The following is a 17955-nucleotide window of genomic DNA, read 5'->3' as shown; positions in this document are numbered from 1 at the left end:
CCTGTTATGGGTATTTTATCTCTTTTTTTTCTCTTGCAGGCTACGCCCAGGAGGAACAGCTGAAAGAAGAGGAGGAAATAAAAGAGGAAGAGGAGGAGGAGGAGGACAGTGGCTCAGTAGCTCAACTTCAGGGCAGCAATGACACAGGGACAGACGAGGAGCTAGAAACGGTCCCAGAGCAGAAAGGCTGCTTCAGCTACCAAAACTCTCCAGGAAGTCATCTGTCCAACCAGGACGCAGAGAACGAGTCTCTACTGAGCGATGCCAGCGATCAGGTGTCAGAGGTCAAGAGCGTCTGCGGCCGAGATGCCTCGGACAAGAAAGCAAACCCTCACCCCAAGCTTCCAGACGAAGCACACAACTGCATGGATAAAATGACCGCCGTGTACGCCAACATCTTGTGCGATTCCTACTGGTCAGGCCTGGGCCTTGGCTTCAAGTTGTCCAACAGCGAGAGGCGGAATTGTGACACCCGAAATGGCAGCAACAAGAGCGATTTTGATTGGCACCAAGACGCCCTGTCCAAAAGCCTGCAGCAGAACTTGCCTTCGAGATCGGTCTCGAAACCCAGCCTGTTCAGCTCGGTCCAGCTGTACCGTCAGAGCAGCAAGATGTGTGGAGCAGTGTTCACGGGGGCCAGCAGGTTCCGGTGTCGACAGTGCAGCGCCGCCTACGACACCTTAGTCGAGCTGACTGTGCACATGAATGAAACGGGCCACTATCAAGATGACAACCGCAAAAAGGACAAGCTCAGACCCACGAGCTATTCGAAGCCCCGGAAGAGGGCTTTCCAGGATATGGACAAGGAAGATGCTCAGAAGGTTCTGAAATGCATGTTTTGTGGCGACTCCTTCGACTCCCTCCAAGATTTGAGCGTCCACATGATAAAAACAAAACATTACCAAAAAGTGCCTTTGAAGGAGCCAGTCCCAACCATTTCCTCGAAAATGGTCACTCCGGCGAAGAAACGCGTTTTTGACGTCAACCGGCCGTGTTCCCCGGATTCAACCACCGGATCGTTTGCAGATTCCTTTTCTTCACAGAAGAACGCCAACTTGCAGTTGTCCTCCAACAACCGCTATGGCTACCAAAACGGTGCCAGCTACACCTGGCAGTTCGAGGCCTGCAAGTCTCAGATTTTAAAGTGCATGGAGTGCGGGAGCTCCCACGACACCTTGCAGCAGCTCACCACCCACATGATGGTCACAGGTCACTTTCTCAAGGTCACCAGCTCCGCCTCCAAGAAAGGGAAGCAGCTGGTGTTGGACCCACTGGCGGTGGAGAAAATGCAGTCGTTGTCGGAGGCGCCCAACAGCGATTCTCTGACTTCCAAGCCGTCCAGCAACTCAGCATCGGACTGTATAGCCTCCACAACCGAGTTAAAGAAAGACGGCAAGAAAGAAAGGCCAGAGGAAGCCAGCAAGGATGAGAAAGTCGTGAAAAGCGAGGACTATGAGGATCCACTACAGAAACCTCTAGACCCTACGATAAAATATCAATATCTAAGGGAGGAGGATTTGGAAGATGGCTCCAAGGGTGGTGGGGACATTTTGAAGTCCTTGGAAAATACTGTCACCACAGCCATCAACAAAGCCCAAAATGGGGCCCCCAGCTGGAGTGCCTACCCCAGCATCCACGCCGCCTACCAGCTGTCGGAAGGCACCAAGCCGCCCTTGCCTATGGGCTCCCAGGTCCTGCAGATTCGACCTAATCTCACCAACAAGCTAAGGCCGATCGCACCGAAGTGGAAAGTGATGCCACTCGTCTCTGTGCCCACAAACCTGGCCCCTTACACTCAAGTCAAGAAGGAGGCGGAAGACAAAGAAGAAGGCATGAAGGAGTGTGGCAAAGAAAGTCCTGGTGAAGAGGCCTCACCTTTCAGCCACAGCGAGGGGGATGCTTTCTCCAAAAGAGAAACGCCTTCGGAATCCACAAAGCCTGAGCCCAGCCCCCTGAAGGAGGAGGACAGGCTGATGAAAGAGAGTGGTGAGAAGGAGAAGCCCCAGCCCCTGGAGGCCGCATCTTCTCTCAGCAACAGCTCTGCCCTGGCCAACCACACCGCAGCCCTGCCATGCATCAACCCGCTCAGCGCCCTGCAGTCCGTCTTGAACAATCACCTGGGCAAAGCCACAGAGCCTTTGCGCTCACCTTCCTGCTCCAGCCCAAGCTCAAGCACAATTTCTATGTTTCACAAGTCAAATCTCAACATCATGGACAAGCCGGTTTTGAGTCCCGCCTCCACAAGGCCGGCCAGTGTGTCCAGGCGCTACCTATTTGAGAGCAACGATCAGCCCATCGACCTGACCAAGTCCAAAAGCAAGAAGGCCGAGTCCTCGCAAGCACAATCCTGCACGTCCCCACCTCAGAAGCACGCTCTGTCTGACATCGCCGACATGGTCAAGGTCCTCCCCAAAGCCACCACCCCAAAGCCCGCTGCTTCCTCCAGGGTCCCTCCCATGAAGCTGGAAATGGACGTCAGACGCTTCGAGGATGTCTCCAGTGAAGTCTCGACCTTGCATAAGAGAAAAGGCCGGCAGTCCAACTGGAACCCTCAGCATCTTCTGATTTTGCAAGCTCAGTTTGCCTCGAGCCTCTTCCAGACATCAGAGGGCAAGTACCTGCTGTCTGACCTGGGCCCCCAAGAGCGTATGCAAATCTCGAAGTTTACGGGACTGTCCATGACCACGATCAGCCACTGGCTGGCCAACGTGAAGTATCAGCTTAGGAAAACGGGCGGGACAAAATTTCTGAAAAACATGGACAAAGGCCACCCCATCTTTTACTGCAGTGACTGTGCCTCCCAGTTCAGAACCCCTTCGACATACATCAGCCACTTAGAATCTCACCTGGGTTTCCAAATGAAGGACATGACCCGCTTGGCCGTGGACCAGCAAAGCAAGGTAGAGCAAGAGATCTCCCGGGTGTCGTCGGCTCAGAGGTCTCCGGAAACAATAACTGGCGAAGAGGACACAGACTCTAAATTCAAGTGTAAGTTGTGCTGTCGGACATTTGTGAGCAAACATGCGGTAAAACTCCACCTAAGCAAAACGCACAGCAAGTCACCTGAACACCATTCACAGTTTGTAACAGACGTGGATGAAGAATAGCTCTTCAGGTATGGGTTTGCTCCCAGGCCGTGGTGACTAGCCTTGCGAGGAGCTTCTTCCAGGGAGATGGGTCTGCTTAGAGGCAGCTAACGTCTCCCAAAGCCAAGCAGGGTAGGACTGCTGGGGGTAGGACTTATTTTTATGAAAGACTCTAGAACATGAAAAATAAATCCTACACATTCTCTCAAGTCCTCCAGTTTAGAGTTAGGAATTAGAGTGAAATGGGTTTAGGGAGACGAAGTTACCAGATTCCTGCTTCTCTAGATATCTATGATACATGATCCCCTGAGTTACCCAAGGCAACCTCCAGCAACCCACCAAGGCTACCCCTTATTTTAATGAATAAGTACTAACTGCTCTCACCGTTCATTTCATCTCACCACCCCTCCTTCCCATAGCAACGCTAATGACTTACAAAGTGCTAGAAAGGTGAGCACCAAATAAAGATTGGAGGGTTGCTGGAAGTAGTCACTCTACAGAGACTTCTTAATCGGCTTGCTAAGAGGCTAGATTTCTCTTTATTATTGTTACTTGTAGTGAATGCTTTTTGCAGCTTACTTTTAGCAGTTGCTGTCTTCCACCTCTTTTCCTTTGCTTATTTCTTACATTAAGTTTCCTGTGAAAGAACACCGGCCCTTAATGGGATGGTAGAAAAATATCCTTCTCTGCAGAACATTGAAACGAAAAGAGAATAAGCTTATTTTCATCTTTTTCCCCTCACTTTTCGGTTTTCTGGGGGATAGACTATGTCAGAGTCCACCTTTAGCAAAGATGGATGCAACGCATGCTCTTGAGATTTCCCATAAAGGAACAAATGGCTTTCTGCACACCTATTGTTAATGTGCATGAGGTCCCAGGGTTTCAAGATAATTTGCATCAAATATCATGGACGTTCAGTGCCTTATATGGTCACTGATGCTTTCATACCACCTGTATCACCTTCAGGAAAAGAGGACAGAGAGCAAAGTCCATTACCTTAGCCGATTAGTCTCACCAGCTATTGTTAAATGTCAAACATAAATAACGGTGGGCTTTAACAAATCTCATCTCCCTTTTCTGCATTTTCTCCGCTTCTTTTTCTCTCCCTTCCAGCATGATACCCCCCACATTCTAGGGGCCCTCACATATATTCAGGTTGTCCTTCACCTAGGACCACACCCCAAGATGGGGACCCAACCTGAGCTAAACTTTCTGTGCTGACCAGTCCAGTTTATGCCATCCTGTATTACAGATGTGCTCTTAACTAATTAGCTCTAAGTGAATTAATCCACAATAAGATATGAAAAGCTAATAATAGCTTGACATATAAGCCCTCACCACCTCCTCTCATCAGAGCATTTGTTTTGAAATAGCCTTTCAGCACAAGCTACAGCAGTAGGACGCCAGGATAGTTGCAGGTAGAGAGGGACTTTTGCGTGGAATGGCTTTGGGCGCACCTCATATCAGGTAGGGGGATTTTTCTGAGTGTGAGGATGGCCGAAATGAAGACTAAAATATCTGATCTGGGACTTTTTCCTCCGTGAGAAGATCTAAGCTTCTGTCCAGGGGGAGGAACCATCTTATAATTCTAATGGTTATCTGGGCCCAATGAAGACTATCTTTTTTGTTTGCATGTTTTTATCATGATAATTAAATGTGTTACTGGCAGATTCATCTCTTGCTTTCCAAGCATGATTTGTTGAGCTCCCGCTATTGAAAGAAACGCTGAAATGCACCCATTGAATCTACTCGTGAGCTTGGGACTCTGCAGCATTCTATTTATTCGCCATATAACATTTTAAATTTTATAACTTGCTATTATGCTTTTCTGGTCCTTTAAAAAAAAAGGTGGACATACACACAATACCTAGAGAGAAGAAAGATGTTTCAAATCCAGTAGTAGTGGGTCCAAATTATGGTGAAGAGAACAAATAGGTAATGTTTATGTGTGCTATAATAAAGACCAATTTTCCACCTGTTAGGTTTGTAATCATTTTTTTTTCAAATTAATATCACTGCCAAAACACTGTGATATGTAAATATGGAAAAGGAAGAAAAAGAAAGCTTGTATCTGTCCTCAGTCAAAATCTGAAATGTACAATATCTGTTCTGGAGATGCAAAGGTAACCCATAATTTGGGAAAACATACACAAAAAGTACTTAGAAATCAGTTAAATACGTAGATAAGACAGCTATTTTTGCATCTCTCTGCATGTGTACAGAATACATATTTTTAATTGGGACCTTCGAAGCACCATATTACTGTGCTATCACTATACAAAACCAAAGCTTCATCCTTTTATAATCACTGTTAGGTTGTAGTTCTGGGAGATTTGCAGAAAAACAGGTTTGAGTACTGAGACTCATTCAAAGCAGTGGGAGTGTATGTGTGTTGTGTAAATAGAAAAGATGGCACAGGTACTGGGTGTGTTTGTGTTAATACTAAAAATAGTCCTATCTGCCTGAATGGTTCCCCATTGGTATAAAGGTGGCTTCTTGATGCTTTGGTCACCTAGGAAAAAAATGCCTCCACCCTCAGGGTCCTCTTTTAGCATGTCATTTATGCATATTATACTTTTAAATGGTCAAGAAATAACATCACTGTTATTTGGAACTCTAATCTTGGTTAGTATGCATGATAGCACAAATTGTGCAAATTGACATGATGTTCTAGAAAGCATGGTCAAGATCTGATGGAAAATTTGGGAGCTGTACCATATCTATGTTTTCTGAAAGACGCAAATTTTAAACTGAATTTTCTTTCCTTTCTTGGGTATATCTTAAATCTTGCAGAATGCCCTGCCAAATATTAAATGCAACTTTTCATTAAAAATTCATTAGAATATATTAAATGTGTATCCCTATTTCAGGACATAAGTAATCTAAAACAATTTTGATATGTATTTGTATATATCTTTAAAAGCCACATGCTCTTGAATAATAGAAATTAAAGAGAAGGCAAATCAATGAGTCTAAAATGCATACAGGCTTGAAATTATAGTCATTACCATATAATATAGCGTACAAGTTTAACAGCACACCTAGCCTTGAAACTGTTGGCAGGAATGTATTCTAGTCCAGTGAGCTGCCACTGTTGTTGTGGATGGCTTGATAAAAACACATGTTCAGGGTAAAAAGTAGGTAAGGTTACCAGGTAAAATACAGGATGGACGTCCAGTTAAATTTGCATTTCAGATCAGCAACAAATATGTTTTTAGTATAAGCCTGACCCAAATATCACATGGGTCATAGTTATATTTTTAAAAATTCATTGTTTATCAGAGTTTCAAATTCAACTGGGCATCCTGTGTTTTTATTTGCTAATTCTGGCAATCCTAACAGCATGAATTATATGGCAGTCTAGAAAGAACCAAATGGGGGACTAATTAATGTCTTTAAGTTGCATCAGCCATTCTTCCCTCCATTAAACCAGCCAGACTTACTTACTTACTTACTTTCTCCTTCCTTCCTTCCTCCTCCCTTCCTTCCTTTCTTATTTCCTTCCTTTTTTTTTTTCTCCCTGCATTTTTTTTCATCCCTCAACAAATATCGGCTGCACTTTTACTATGTATCAGACTCTAACAATGGAAGTATAATAGTAAACCAGCAGCCACACCAATTATAATAACAAAATACGCCAGGCCTTGCAGCAAGTACTTTACAAACATTATTTTACTTTATTCTCACAAACAGACCCATGAGGTAGGGGTTGATTCAGCTATGTTATGGAGAAGGAAATGGAGGCAGAGAGATTCTGTATAAATTTCTCAGGGTCCCACTGTCTGTGAGCCTCATTCATTCATTGCGACATATCTAGAAAGCCATCGTTCCAAGGCAAGCAATGTGCTAATCCCAGGGAAGAGACCAATAACCAGGATAAGAGTCTGCCTTTGAGGCCAGTGGCAGACATTTGGATGGACAAGTCTAGGGTAAATGCTGAAAGAAGCACACAGGAGGAGCCTCTGACTAGTCCCCAGGGAAGCAGGGACGAGGAATGGGGTTTCAAAGGCAGCGTTCAGGAAGAATGCCGGGTTTAATCCCTAACTCATCACTGTTGTGAAGATGTGCCTCACTTCCATAGCTATATAATGTGGACGTAATGTCCCTCTCATAGGATGGTTATAGGAATTAAATAAATGTGGATGAGTATTTTCCACAAAGCCTGGTATATATTCAGCTTAAAAGAAAAGCAAGTTTTAAAGCATCCCCGTGCCTTACCATGTGCTGCAACCTCACCTGAAGTGTATGAAACTCACTGAGATGTCCCAAGTTGAACTAATTAATGCCCCCAGGAGAACTTCAATCTGCTATTTGATTAGGATAACAATGACAGCAAAACTACCACTTATTGGCCTCTTTCTGTGAACCTGGCACAATTATTCATATTACCCTCATTTTGCAGAGAGGTAAAAAGAAGCTCAAAGAGTTCCATGATTTGTCCAAGAACACACAGTAAGCACAGAGATAGGATTCAAACCCAGAACTGTCCAATGCCGATCAACTTTCTGCTTCTTGGTTTTTCCTCTTCCTTGCCTGATGCCTTCTCGGTGCCTCCCAATAGCCCAGAGAAAAAGCTATAAAATGTGACGACATAAGACTGGAGATAGGAGCAAGGGTTCCCCTGGGGCCTCTTGGGGTCTCCAGCTATAAATCAAATATTGCAACTCCAGGGCCTAGGACTGACCTTCAGGGCGACACAGAATATTCTTGTCCTCCTTACTTTAGTGCCTTTGTTCAGCCAGGTAATTGTACATTTACTGCACAGTGTCTAACCAAGAAATGACCCATTTTCCAGTGAACATATGCAGACATAAGATTTTTTTTTTTTTTAATCTTCACCCTGACTCTCAGGAATGCATTTTGGGGAAACAAAACGAGACTCGGGAAAACAGGGCCAAATACAAGATGGTAGCATTTCTCAAGCAGCAAGAAACAACCTAATCGTCTTTCTTAACATTTGCGTTTCATCCAAGCCATCCAGCTTAACTTCACGTGTGTGTCAACACGTCTCCGTGGCTCTTTCCCCCTCATTTGGACTTTTGAATGCTCCATCCTGACGTGTGTAATTTGGTGCTTTAATATAGAGTAACATTATTTTTCATTTACTCCAATCTGCCATCAGTATCATCTTTTCATTTAACCAGATGCAATTCTTTTTTCTTTCGCTAAATTGAAAATCCGTGAGCGACAGGGAGTGCAATGTTTTAATTAGCTCATATTTTTTATATGGATTTATGTCTTTAAAATACATTTGTGTAATTCTTCAGCTAAATTAAAAACGTCTTTCTGTGAAAGTGAGGAGGGGAAAATAGAGAGCTAAATTGTGTCATTAGCTTCGTTAGGTGGCTTCAGACGAAGAGCAGACTCTAGAGGGGGACACACACAGTCACTGCGATGGTTTTGAACTTGCCCTTCATTGAAAGGAGTCCCTCTCCATAAAGATTTCTCCAAAGGGGCTTGAGGAGGGATTTTATTTCCGAGGCCAACAGTAAGTAAACAAGCAGTTACCTTCCTCGAGCTAATTTGAAAATGAACTTGCCGCTAAACAAAACAGAGAAAAAGAAGCATGATAAACAGTTTTCCCTGCATTTCTCTTTGTCTTTTTCCCCCCCTAACTATCAAGTTTAAAGCTCTCCATGATGCTTTTTTCTACTTTATAGGAGACAAGTGACATTCCGTGGTAAATGGGAGAAAAAGCCATGCAGAACTGAAATCTCTCTAATGCACTGACACTAACTTGCCCTCTATTGTTGGAAATGAACAGGCAATCGTGATTGTTCATCAAACGGCTCCTAATGCAGTTAAAGCATTCAGCTATAATTTCTCCTTGCATTTATAATTACTGTCATAGACTGCACACCTCGGTGAGCAGATTAAAGCTATAAACTATTTAGCCTCGGCTCTAAGACGAGGAACTTGATTTGTCTGGCAGGAGTTATTTGTTAGGGAGCTTGACACTTCACATAAAAATGACTCAACTTGATGAAGAACAATGCGGTTTTAGCAATGCGGGGATTTTAAATCAGTCATGACGCCACACCCTGCAAGGATCCAGGGGCAGTTTGTTAAATGATCTGTAGGCCGCAGAGATAAGGCAGTGTGTGAAAGGTACCAAAACAGAAGGGGATTGGGCGTGCGGTTGCTTTCTCTCCTGATACTCCGCTGGAAGATCAGGGGTTTGCTGAAAATCCGTGCAAGTTGTGTTCACCTATTAAATCCAGTGTAAATGTTCTGCGAGGCTCACCTGGTGGCTGAAGGGATGCCAACAGGCAACGGCGCATGTCACATTTGGGGATCTTACAGAACTGTGTGGCTAGTGAGAACACTCACCTTTAGAAGCCCAGGAACTATATGGGTAGTAGTTGTTTGGGTTCCCCCCCCCCCGGAATTTCCTTAGTTGTTTACTTGCAGGAGGCATGTGGTATATTTAAGCACAGAGAGTGTTTCCAGTGGGCTGATTCTACATCTTTTAGCTGTAAAAATAAACAAAATAAATAGATATTTACATGACCACACGTGGTGGCTTATGTCTATAAACCTGGCTTATGTCTATAAACTTTGGGAGGCTAGGTGGGGAGGATTGCTTGAGGTCAGGAGTTCTGGCACATAGCAAGAACCTTGTCGCTGCAATGAATAAACGAATAAATGAATGAATGAATGAACAAATAAATAAATAAAAATTAGCCAAGTGTAGTGATACGTGTCTGAAGTTCCAGCGTCTTGGGAAGCTGAAACAGGAGGATCACTGGAGTCCAGGGTTTGCAGTCTGCGGTGAGCTGTGATTTTTTTTTAAATAGAGATTTTCCAACTCAGCCATCTTCTAATTGTTGAGACCCAATGATCAGGGACTTTCTTTCTCAGTGGATTGTTGGTGAGTTTGATTTGCTAGGGAGCCATCCTCCACAACCCACAACCTCCCCTCACAGCCCTAAACAAACACAGATCTACTTAAAAACTAGTGCTCAGCAGCAAGACTCTACTGTATGCTTATTTGCAGCAAATGGTGGATGCTGGTGCCCAAATATTAGGGGTCACTAACACAAGTGCTATAAGGCCAGGCAGTCACCTAAAGGACTCCAGCAGGCCAGACGCAGGTGTCCAAGAAAAGCAAGGAGATCCTGTGCTGTTCCAGAGTGTTCCAGAGTAGTAGGAAATCCAGATCTTTCTGTGAGCCTCCCAACATCTAAATTGAGAGTTTTTACTGGTTTTGGTTTTAGTTTGTTTTGTGGTTATTGTTGTATTGAGCATCTTTCATGCTAAACAAAGGATGTCAGAGACCAGGTTTAACCCCTGTGCTACCAATGTGCAGCCTCTGAGTCTGGCAGCAAGCTGAATGGAGACACTGGCCCTGTTTCTTGGCGTCCTCTCCCAAGGTAACCCCCACTGTTTCTAGAACTTAGGGCTCTTACAGTGAAGGCCACTTCTATCTCAGAGAAGTTGTTCTTGGGTTGTTCTTTGGGAAACGGTACTTCCTTCTTCTTGGGATTTCATCAAGTTGCTGCTACACAGAGTAAGGAAGCAGTGTGGACACTCCTGTATGGAAATTCATCTTCCAGGTTTGCCCAGGTTTCGGCAGGAAGAGTTCCCATGATGTGAAACCAGAATCAGGAAAAACTGGGACAAGTTGGTCACCCTGCTCATCTGATATACACTCTGGTTTCTTTTCAGAGCATATAAATCTTTCACCGTTTACTGATATATTTCTTGCTCCAGGCTGTGATAAGCATTGCCAGCATAGCTTGTGAAAGGGTGTGTGCTGACTGAAATTCAGCCAGTGCTGATATGACCCAACGCCTTTGGCCTATGGTATTTGCTTAAGCCTCACAGAAAAACTGAAGAGTAGATAAGACTCCTGTTTTAGAGATGAGAAGGCTGAAGCTCAGAGAAGGTGCTTCGGGTGCCCAAGACCCATAGTAACAGGTGACAGAGCTGAGACTCCAGGCTAGACGTGTCAGACTCGGTGCTCAAGGCTCCTCACCCATCCCCCGGAAACAGTGCCTGTAAAGTGTATGGAGTCTTAACAAGTTGATTTTAATATGTGTAACTGTGCCTCAGTTGTAGCAGTTACAAGACGCGGAATGTTCCTGAATACTCACACCCCTGGCCCAAAGGTTGGAGGCCTAGAACGAGCAAGTGAGCACATCTTCCCTGGTTCTAAAGTTCCACCAACTTTACAACCCAAGTCCCCACTCGCCAGTAGGCAAAGGCCAGCAGCTGAATGAGGGTCAGCTCGATGAAGATAGCTCTCAAGGGATCGCCCCTTGGCCTGTGTAGCGTTCTTGCCACACAGGCAGTGTATAAAATGTCATGATGAAGAAAAATAAGGTGGCGTGATGGGCAGAGGGTGAGACAACCTGCTGGGTCACGTGGGACTCTGGGAGGGTCTCGCTGAGAGGGCCCCTTTACGCTGAGACCAGCCAAGCAACACCTGGAGAGAGGCGTCCCCAAGAAGCAAGACACTGAAGGCACCACAGGCCTCATGCATCTGCGGATGCATCAGGGGATCAGAGGAGACAGACACGTCTTGGTGGGCACATGGACTGCATCAAAAAGGAAAGCTGGACAAAGAGGCCAGGGCCAGAGAGTTCAGGGGTGAGGGAGACAGGGAGAAAGAAGGCCCAGAGAGGTTAAGCGACTTACCCCAGGCCACACAGCTAACCGACTTCACACACCCAAAGAAAAGCTCGGCGTGAACATTCAGTGCACTGAGACAGCAGACAGGGAGGCACAATTAGGGCGCTTGGGAAAGCGTGAATTGCAGACTTTCGATGCCACAGAGGCCGAGAGAAGGGAGAGACTGGCAAACAAGAAAAGAGGCGTGTGGGAGGTGAGCCGCGATAAAGTGGGGGAAAGGTGAGTCACAGCAGGAAACGTGACTTAGGAAGACAGTCCAGGTGACTTGCAGGTACAATCTAGAGGAAACTTTTGCACCTTCCTCTTGCACAGCCCCCTCTGTGCGCTGCTCACTCTTTTCTATTGTTTAATAAGCGCCATTGCAGTAAATGCCACCTCCTAGGCTCTCTGGGGAAGCCCCGCCTACCGCTTCCAAGTGACTTGCTCTGGATTGTTCCTGAAAACGGGGATATCCTGTGACTGCGCCTGTGAGAGGGGCACAAGTCTGGCCCACCTGGTGACTTTTGTCCACTTCCTGCTGTCACTTTGGAGAGAGTGAGGTAATTGGGTGTGTGCTTCCTTATTTGGAATGTCCCATACATCAACAGAAAACCGGAGAGGCTTTTTTTTTTTGAGTTGGAGTCTCACTCTGTCGCCCAGACTAGAGTGCAGTGGCCGCTCCCAGCCACCGCAGCCTCGACCTGCTGGGCTCCGGCGATCCTTCCGCCTCAGCCTTCCGAGTAGCCAGAATTACAGGGATGCGCTACCATGCCCGGCTGATTTTTTGATTTATTGTAGAGATGAGGTCTCGCTGCCCAGGCGGGGTCTCGAACCCGCGGGCTCAGGCAATCCACTCACCACAGCCTCCCAAAGGCGGGATAACAGGCTGAGCCACCGAGCCCGGCTCAGAAAGCCTTCTTCAGGACAGAAAGCAAATCTAGAGAATGCGTCTCCCTTTCCTCCCTCCCTCCTTCCTTCTTCTTTCCTTCCTTTCTTCCTTTCTCTCTCCTTTCCTTCCTCCCTCCCTCCCTTCCTCTTCTCTTCCTTTCTCTCTTCCTCCCTCCCTTTCTTCCTTCCCTCCCTCTCTTCCCTCTTCCCTCCCTCCTTTCCTTCCTCTTTCTTTCCTTTCTTCTTCCCTCCCTTTCTTCCTCTTTCTTTTTTCCTCCCTCCTTTTCTCCCTCCCTTCCTTTCACCCCTCCTCCCTCCCTCTCTTTCTTCTTCCCTCCTTCCTTTTCTTTCACCCTTCCCTCCTACCAGTATTTTTCAGGCATCTCTGATACATACCAGGCACTGGGGCTTTAACAGTGAAAATACCAGCTCCCTGTGCTTGGGAAGTTTAGAATCTGAACCTCCACTTTAGAGTAAGTCTTAATAGAAGATATTTAGTGACAACTTCACCAACTTCACCTGCAGTGGAATAAGGACTAAGCAATTGAACTTCCTGGGTTTTATGGAAACAGCAAGGAGGAGCATCTAACTAGGCTGAAAGTGGGTGGGCAGAGGAACACAGGGAGTCAGAGAAGCCTTCTGGCATAGGCACACCTGCTCTGAGACATGAAAGATGAGCAGAAGGAAGTTGGGAGAAGAGACGTGAAAGAGAGAAACAATAAAAGCGGAGAACAGAGAAAGAAATCTTCTGGAAGCTAAAAGAAGTGCAATTTGTGTGCTCTGGCCCACCCCTGGAGGGACACTTTTCCTAATTAGACATGCATAACCACAGTCTCACGTTCTAGCGAGGTGGGTGGGCCCTGTGTTTCCATCTGTACACTCACTGCATCACCTTCTAGTCCAAGGCTTCAGAGTTTGTTTTCTCAATAAGTGTATGCAGTCTCAACTCAAATAGAAACCATTGACCTTGGACTTTCCAAAACACCAATAATAGTTCTCATTCTCACATCATTGCTAGTATTAAGAATAATAGGGGTATGCTAATTAATTTTATTATTTGTGAATTAATAAATATTCGTTGAGCATCAACTTCCTCTTAGGTCCTATGCCAGGCTCTAGGGATAAGATGGAATCACAAACATGACACCTCTTGTTCTCATGGATTTCAGTCTAGTAGTCAAGGCAGAGGGGGATCAGATAACCACACAGGTCAACATCAAATCACAGTGGTAGAGGTGCCATCTACAAGGGGTGCATGTGGCTCTGTAAGTCTCTGGCAGGGGCCTTGACCTGGCAATGAAGGCCAGGAAGAACTTGAGGGGAGACGGGAAGGACCTAGGCACTGAGAGGTGAAATAGGAAGTGTGTTCCAGGTGCAGGAGAAGCATGTGCCAAGGCCCTGTGTCAGGTGAGAATTGGGACAAGCACAGGTGCCTGAAAGAAGGATAGTGAGCTGGAAAGAAAGGGAGAGAGAGGATGATGTGAAATGAGGCTCCAGTTACTTCGTTTCTCATATTTTAGCCTTCACTTGTCTCCTTAAAGGCACTGCTCACTTGTTTCTTTCAACAATCTTTTGAGTGATAGTCATTCATTTTAGATGAAAGGAAACTGGGGCTTGGAAATCATGGAAAAACTTCCGGGTCACAGACAGTGGCAGAGAGAGGGTGGCACCCAGCTTCGACTGACTCTACACGTGTGTTCTTTCTACCACATGACTTGCCAGTCACACCATCTCCCCCTTGTACCAATAAAGTACTATGGAAAGATGGCTAATGATGTCAGAGACCTCTCAGGGTGGAAACTCAAAAACAGTGAGTAAAACTAAGCAAGGAACAAGCAAGTGCTGACATATTCACTGACACTGGTATCTCTTGAATACCTGACATGTGCTAAGCTCAGACTGAGTCATTGTCACTTAGTCATCCATTTTATTCATCCAACTACTTGTTGAGATAGGCGTTTGTTTTATTATTACTCTTCTCTTACAACTGAGAAAACTGAAGCTTTAAGAGCTGGAGTGGGCCATTGCCTTGCTAAGCTAAGGTGTGGCCATGTACTCTTTGAGCTAAGGCCAAGCCATGTTTTCTTAAGCTTTGGTCCCCTCTCATTCCTTGGGGAGGTGAATCCTCTCTCCCCTCCCTCCCCATTTACTTTTAAATAAACTATATTTTGTAATTTTAAGAAAAGCTGGAGTGATTGTCCAAAGTCACACAGCTGGTGAAGGTTGAGTCTGGGACTCATACTCACCACTCAGAGCCTGCAGTCCGAACTGTCCCTGGACTGCTTCAGGTGATGGGTGACGGGAAGCTGAAACCTTAAAGACTCGGTGTGCCAGAGGGCTAGCTTGGCCACTAGGGCTTGGAGTATTTGAGGACCTTTTGGGGAGAAGGTGTGACTAAACTGGAGAACTGTATAAAGGGGGAGAGGCAGGCATTTGGATGTCTTCTGGATAAAAATATCTTACCATCCTGATCCTGAAGACCCGAATACATTTGTTCTATGGAGAATATGAAAGGAGTTAGGGTAAGATGCAGACCCCAACTTGAATTTCTTATAATTCACTTTGTTGTGTCAAGTCAAAAAAAGATGGGAACCAATTCAGGAATGGAAGCTACTCTCTATCATTGAGAAATTCAAATGTTTCTGTACTTTGGGGCTAGGGGCATGATCTATAACTCCTACCGTGGACCTATACATGACAATATGAGGCAAGGACACAAACAGAAGGAGAGAAGACTGCCAACCCAGGCAACAGTGTGGCTTAGAAACAGATTCCCAGTACCATATTGTGGCTATCCGTGTGGGATAGGAAGCCAGTCTTCCAGGGTTCAAATCCTTGATTTGCTTCTTCTTTCCCTGTGATGAGTCTTGGATTGGGCCTCAAATACTTCATCTTCAGAATTAATATGACTATAAATAAACAGCAATTGTTGATATATTTTAAGATACATCTTGGATGACTAATCTTGTTAAACTTCAGTTTGCTCATCTGTGAAGTGGGACCAACAATGTCCCTTCTTCATGGGGTCATTATGATGATTAAAAGAGACAGTCCACATAAACCACCTAAAATATAGCATCGGTAGGTCTGAGCTATTACATTAATCATGACTTTTAGAGATCAGAACAGACTAGGGTGAAATCCCAGCAGGTTCACCTATGGTTTGAGTCTGGACAAGTCAGTTATTTTTTTCTGAGGTTCAATTTCTTCATTCCTAAAATGAAGCTCATAATCCTAACCTTTCAGTGATGCTGACAAGACTCAAAAAAATAATCTATGTTCAAATGATAAAGGAGTCTGGTACAGACTGGGTTGTAGTCAACGACCTTAGTTTGTGTCGAGGATTAAGCAGGATGGTGCACAGGACTGCCCGGCCTGGATCTGGCACGCAAACTTAGGGAATTTCACTTCCCTCTCTCTATTTCTCCCTTTCATCCCCTGCCTCAAAAAAAAATCCCCTTTCATTTGCTTAAGATTTAAATTAAGATGTGGGATGGATTGTGCTATTTTATTTGAAGAACTAAAGAGAGAGTACAAGTACAGATTTTTTCTCAGGGGAGGACATATGCCCCTGAGAAAGGATGGAATATGTCATTAATTTGCCATGTCCTTCCCTCTGACTTCCCTCTTCTCTTTGTCACCAACTACCTTGAAAAATTCCACTTGCTACAACGTAAATTTTCTGGTGATTGAGCCAGGCTTGGAGGATCTGAATTGGAGTTTTCAAAGATGATAAAGATGATATAAGGCTGATGATGATGATAATGGTGATGATGAAGACAGGATAATGATGATGATGATGATGATGGGATGATGGTGATGGTATGAGGATAAATATAGTGATGATGATAAGATAATAATAATGATGGTGATAGGATGATAATGATGATAGGATGATAATGATGGTGATAGGATGATGAGGAGGAGGATAAAGTGATGATGATAAGATGATGGTGATGATGACATGGTGGTGGTGATCTGATGATGGTGGTTGTAATGATGATAATGATAGGATGATGATGGTGGTGGTGATGATGCCAATGGTGATGATGATAGGATGATAATGGAGGTGGTGAAGATAGTGATCTGATGCTGGTGGTGGTGGTGAGGGTGATAGGCTGATGATGGTGGTGGTGGTGATCATGATAGGATGATGGTGGTGGTGGTGGTGGTGGTGATCTGATGATGGTGGTGGTGATGATGGCAATGGTGATGATGATAGGATGATAATGGAGGCGGTGGAGGTAGTGATCTGATGGTGGTGGCGGTGGTGATGATAATGGTAAGGATGAGGATGGTGATGATGGTGATAGGATGACAATGGTGGTGATAATGATGATGGCAAGATAATGATGATAGGATGATGATGTTGATGATAAGAAAATCATGATGGTGATGATGACAGTGGCAAGATAATGATGATAGGATGATGATGATGGTGACAGGCTGATGATACTATGATGTCCATTGTGATAATTAAATGCTGTAACAAACATGCCTAGAATGAAGCCTGGCAGTGTCCAGTTTCACTAATGTCCCTATCATTGACAGAGGGCTAACATTTAATGAGCACTATTTTGAATCGCCATATTGATTAATTATGTTATCAGTAACAATGATGTGAAAGGCACTTCTTCTCTTGATATTTTTAATTTGACAAAAAAGAACTTGATATATTTCAACATCAACTCTGAAAGGTAAACAGAGACCTTACCTTTATTCACAAATTTAACTTTGGGGAAACTGAGGCATTTTTTCATAAAATTGGGAGCAAGATGAGAAGCTAGCCACAGTGAAATGCATCCATAAAGGGCACTGGAGGCATGTCTTTGAATTCCTGATGCTAAGTCCAGTGTCCCAGTCCTGACCTCTGCGGGTTTCTCCTCCTAATTGACATGCCTGCAACTCTCTTTCATGGACATACCTTGGCTCCTAGAGCAGTCATGCCTGCACGAGCAGGTCCTCAATGCTTGCAGGTGTGTTCCCTGGATAGTCCTGATTCCATGACTGGTTGGTGTGAAGCACCGGAGCCCAGCCTTTGCCTCCAGACAGGCCAAATGCTATGGCATAAGGTGCTAGGGCCCTACACATAATATCTCAATTAATCTTATTCCAAAACTCTATAAAGAAGTTGTTCAGATTACCCCCAGCTTGCAGGTGAAGAAACCAGCCCTCGGAGAGGTGAACTGACCAGGAAGACCACAAAGCTAGTATACCAAGTGTAGACAAATGGATGGTTTGCCTCAAGCCAAAAGTTTGGCCTAAAATTTGGCACATTTCTGGTATCCATTGGCTAAATTCTATGGAATGCTATACCAAAGTGTGAGATGCAGATACAACAGTTACTCGGAGAGGAAAGAAGATAAAT

General features: G+C 44.9%; 1 protein-coding gene across 1 annotated transcript in view; it reads left to right on the top strand.

The window, feature by feature from the left end:
* Positions 1 to 17955, top strand: part of TSHZ2 (teashirt zinc finger homeobox 2) — a 493994-nt gene that overhangs the window by 279744 nt on the left and 196295 nt on the right. Inside the window, exon 2 of the mRNA XM_021712426.1 lies at positions 40 to 3115. Coding sequence (XP_021568101.1) covers positions 40 to 3107 — 3068 coding nt within the window. The 3' untranslated portion in view covers positions 3108 to 3115. The remainder of the gene's footprint in view (positions 1 to 39; positions 3116 to 17955) is intronic.

Source organism: Carlito syrichta, unplaced genomic scaffold, assembly GCF_000164805.1.
Source record: "Carlito syrichta isolate Samal-C Ts95f unplaced genomic scaffold, Tarsius_syrichta-2.0.1 Scaffold303263, whole genome shotgun sequence".
NCBI classification, from domain to species: Eukaryota; Metazoa; Chordata; class Mammalia; order Primates; family Tarsiidae; genus Carlito; species Carlito syrichta.
This window is presented reverse-complemented; position numbering and strand designations above follow the sequence as displayed.